This window comes from Physcomitrium patens, chromosome 8 (assembly GCF_059467195.1).
Source record: "Physcomitrium patens ecotype Gransden chromosome 8, ASM5946719v1, whole genome shotgun sequence".
Classification (NCBI taxonomy): domain Eukaryota; kingdom Viridiplantae; phylum Streptophyta; class Bryopsida; order Funariales; family Funariaceae; genus Physcomitrium; species Physcomitrium patens.
The window spans coordinates 14,033,650-14,036,529 of NC_143417.1; the positions used below are offsets into that span (position 1 = coordinate 14,033,650).

Here is a 2,880-nt window from a genome sequence, read left to right on the forward strand (position 1 = left end):
AGGGTTGAGTTATCTGGCCACCGTCCGTTCTTCGAAGCTCACACTGTAGGTCACAACGCGGTTGGGGTTCACTGGGTGCCAATTTTTGCCTTCATATAAAACAAGGGTCAGAAAGCTCAGTGTGACGCCTGCTGTTGATTGTCGAGAGAGATGGCTATCTCGATCGTCGTCGTCGTCGTCGTCGCGCTTCTGTGTTGATCTGGTAGATAAATGCCCCTTCTTTTGAGAACTCCTGCGTGTTGATCACTGACGAAAACCGTTTATCTGGCACTGAGTCAGTTGTTGGTTTTCGCAATTTAGATGCCGGTGCCGCTCAGCTCCACATGTTGTAACATGTCGATCGTCCTTCTGAGCTGGAACTCGCGAACTGCTCACTGTCTTCTATTGGTTTCATTCGTATTCATACTTTTCGTGCAGCATTTCTGAAGTTGGCTAGACATCGGACTGTGAAGGGTTTTAGAACTTGCCCAATGTTTTGTTATTCTTCATGACCGTGCGTGTGTGATGACTTTGGTTCAGGTTCAGCAGCTCATGAGTTCGACCCTGCAACCCACACTCCTGGGCCGCCAGCTACGTATGACTCCTGTGGGAAGGAAACCACCTTGGCAGGCCTGGACATATACGAGAGACTGAGTCCCCCTCAGCCTCTGCAGCTGTTATCCTAGCATCTGACGTACTCGGTAAACGGCATCCTAGATTTCGCACCGTTTTTATCCTTGGCGCATGAAATTCACAGAGATGAACATCACTATTTATATACAGTGAAAAGAATTTTGCATGCTTGCAAACCCGTCTACACCGCACTCATTAGTGGCAATTGTTGACGTTGACAGGTTGGAGAGTTCCTCTGCTTCGGTAATCTGCGTACACTCTACCTCTCAGTTTGTGAATTCAAAAGAGTTTAGTTATTAGTTCTTGACAACCTCGTGCTTTGTACTAGGCTCGTTGTGAGAAATATATTAAGTTCGTCAAGTTCGTGTTCTGCTTTACAATGAGGTTTCACACCAAGTTGTCGGTAGGGCATTGATGACGCGATCCAGCTTTGGATTAACGCATCTAACTGCCAAAGATAACTGATCTAATGCATGCCTGACCAAAAACTAGAAATCCTCGATTACACACTTGATAGGAAGGTGGCGGACGAAGTAGCAAAAAAGGGCTATTATGTGGTGGTACCTGATTACTTCAGGGGCGATCCTCTTGTTAATCTTTCAGACGTTACAACATGGTTACCCAAGCATCCCGTGGTGAGATTCTCATCTCTTCATCTTCTACGCTCTCAGTTGCAGTCTGCTGATTTAGAAAGAATACTTCGCAGTAAAGGTGTTTGAGGTGCTGAATTCTTCCTTCAGTTAGATCTACGTTGTTCGTGTTCTGTCTAAGTCGGGCTTTCAGAGCTGGTTTACATGCTTACTAAGGAAAAATTTGATCAATACTAAATGAAATAAACTCAAGAGAGCTGGAGAACATAAAATTGGGAGTAGAAACTTTGTGAAGCTGCACTATCCTAAAACATAAAACTTAAATTATGAGCTTGTTCTTAATCCTTAATACGCTAGAAAATTCTACATGGATTACACATACGTGGAGGAACCGTAGCTTCATCTCACGTCAATATAAATCAAGGAAATTTGTAGCAGCTTGTCTCTTGAAAACAGATGACATAGTTCAAATTCCTTCGTGTGACTATTTCAGCTACAGCTATTGAGTGAATTAAAGATATGTTTATACAAAATCAAACCTCTAAACTCAAGATTTTTCCGAAATCAACAGGCCGCTGAAGTGGAATCATCAAACAAGATTGTGTTATCAGTGAAGGCGAAAGGCATTAGCTCAGTAGGTTTTGCAGGGTTCTGCTGGGGTGGCAAATTGGCAGCTCTGGTGGGAGAGCAGATCGGGGTTACGAAAGCAATTGTTCAGACCCATCCCGCGTTTGTGACAGCATCCGATTACGAACAGGTGGTGGTCCCCATTATGGTTCTGGCAGCGCCATCGGACGGCGTTCAGAATTTCACGAGCATTTTGAAGGCGCGAAAGAAACAGGTGCCGAGCTATGTGAAGATCTTCTCTGGGGTGGAGCACGGGTTTGCTCTCCGGTACAATTTAAACAACGCTACTGCTGTAGCAAAGGCTAACAAGGCTCACAGACTCATGATCAAGTGGTTAAATAAGTATGTAAAGTAGAAGTGTGCCGCTCGGATACCGACTGTTAATGCATTAAGTCCACTAGCTTGAGTGTATCATGGTAGAGTTTGTATGCGTGAGAAAACTGCTATGAGATATTCAAGATGTAGAAGTTGTGACCATTAAAAAATTAGAAAAGGTCAGTGCAAAGCTATTCAGAAGAGTTGAATCATGTTGAGATCATTAAATGTAGCAGGCGTTCTCCATAATATTTATTGTAGACTATACTAAATACTATAGCTACAGTATTTAGAGTCTAGTGGAGAAGTACTGTTTATCTTCTCCTCTTTTCTCTTCTTGTATACGAGACACAACCAGATCAATAGATTGTTTGGATGTAAAGCTCTCTCTCCTTAGAAACCTTCTTCTGTGTATGACTTACTACTAGTCTTATGTGTGTGTATGACTTACTATTACTCTTGTGTGTGTGTATGACTTACTATTACTCTTGTGTCTTTCTAAACATTCTCAACAGGTTATCAACACAACTTTCTTCTACACACTATCACAATTTTTTGCTCTAGTCTTTGACTCTTCAAACCTGTTGCTACCCTCATGATCTTGTTTTTTTTACTGGCCCCTCACACATTAACTTGCTTAGAACACTTGTTCCACTCTCTGAACTGCTTGATTAGAATACTTGATCTAGCCCAACTCCACCCTGGCTTGCTCCTTGGTGCGCCCTGCCCCTGCTCC

General features: G+C 43.1%; 1 protein-coding gene across 1 annotated transcript; it reads left to right on the forward strand.

The window, feature by feature from the left end:
• Nucleotides 1–580: 580 nt before the first annotated feature.
• On the forward strand, nt 581–2,526 carry LOC112285538 (endo-1,3;1,4-beta-D-glucanase; the record flags this gene model as incomplete). Its single annotated transcript, XM_024526443.3, has 4 exons — nt 581–680; nt 834–855; nt 1,130–1,247; nt 1,774–2,526. Coding segments are annotated over 4 exons (651 nt in total), but the record flags the coding sequence as incomplete, so codon positions are not given.
• Between the last annotated feature and the right edge of the window lie 354 nt (nt 2,527–2,880).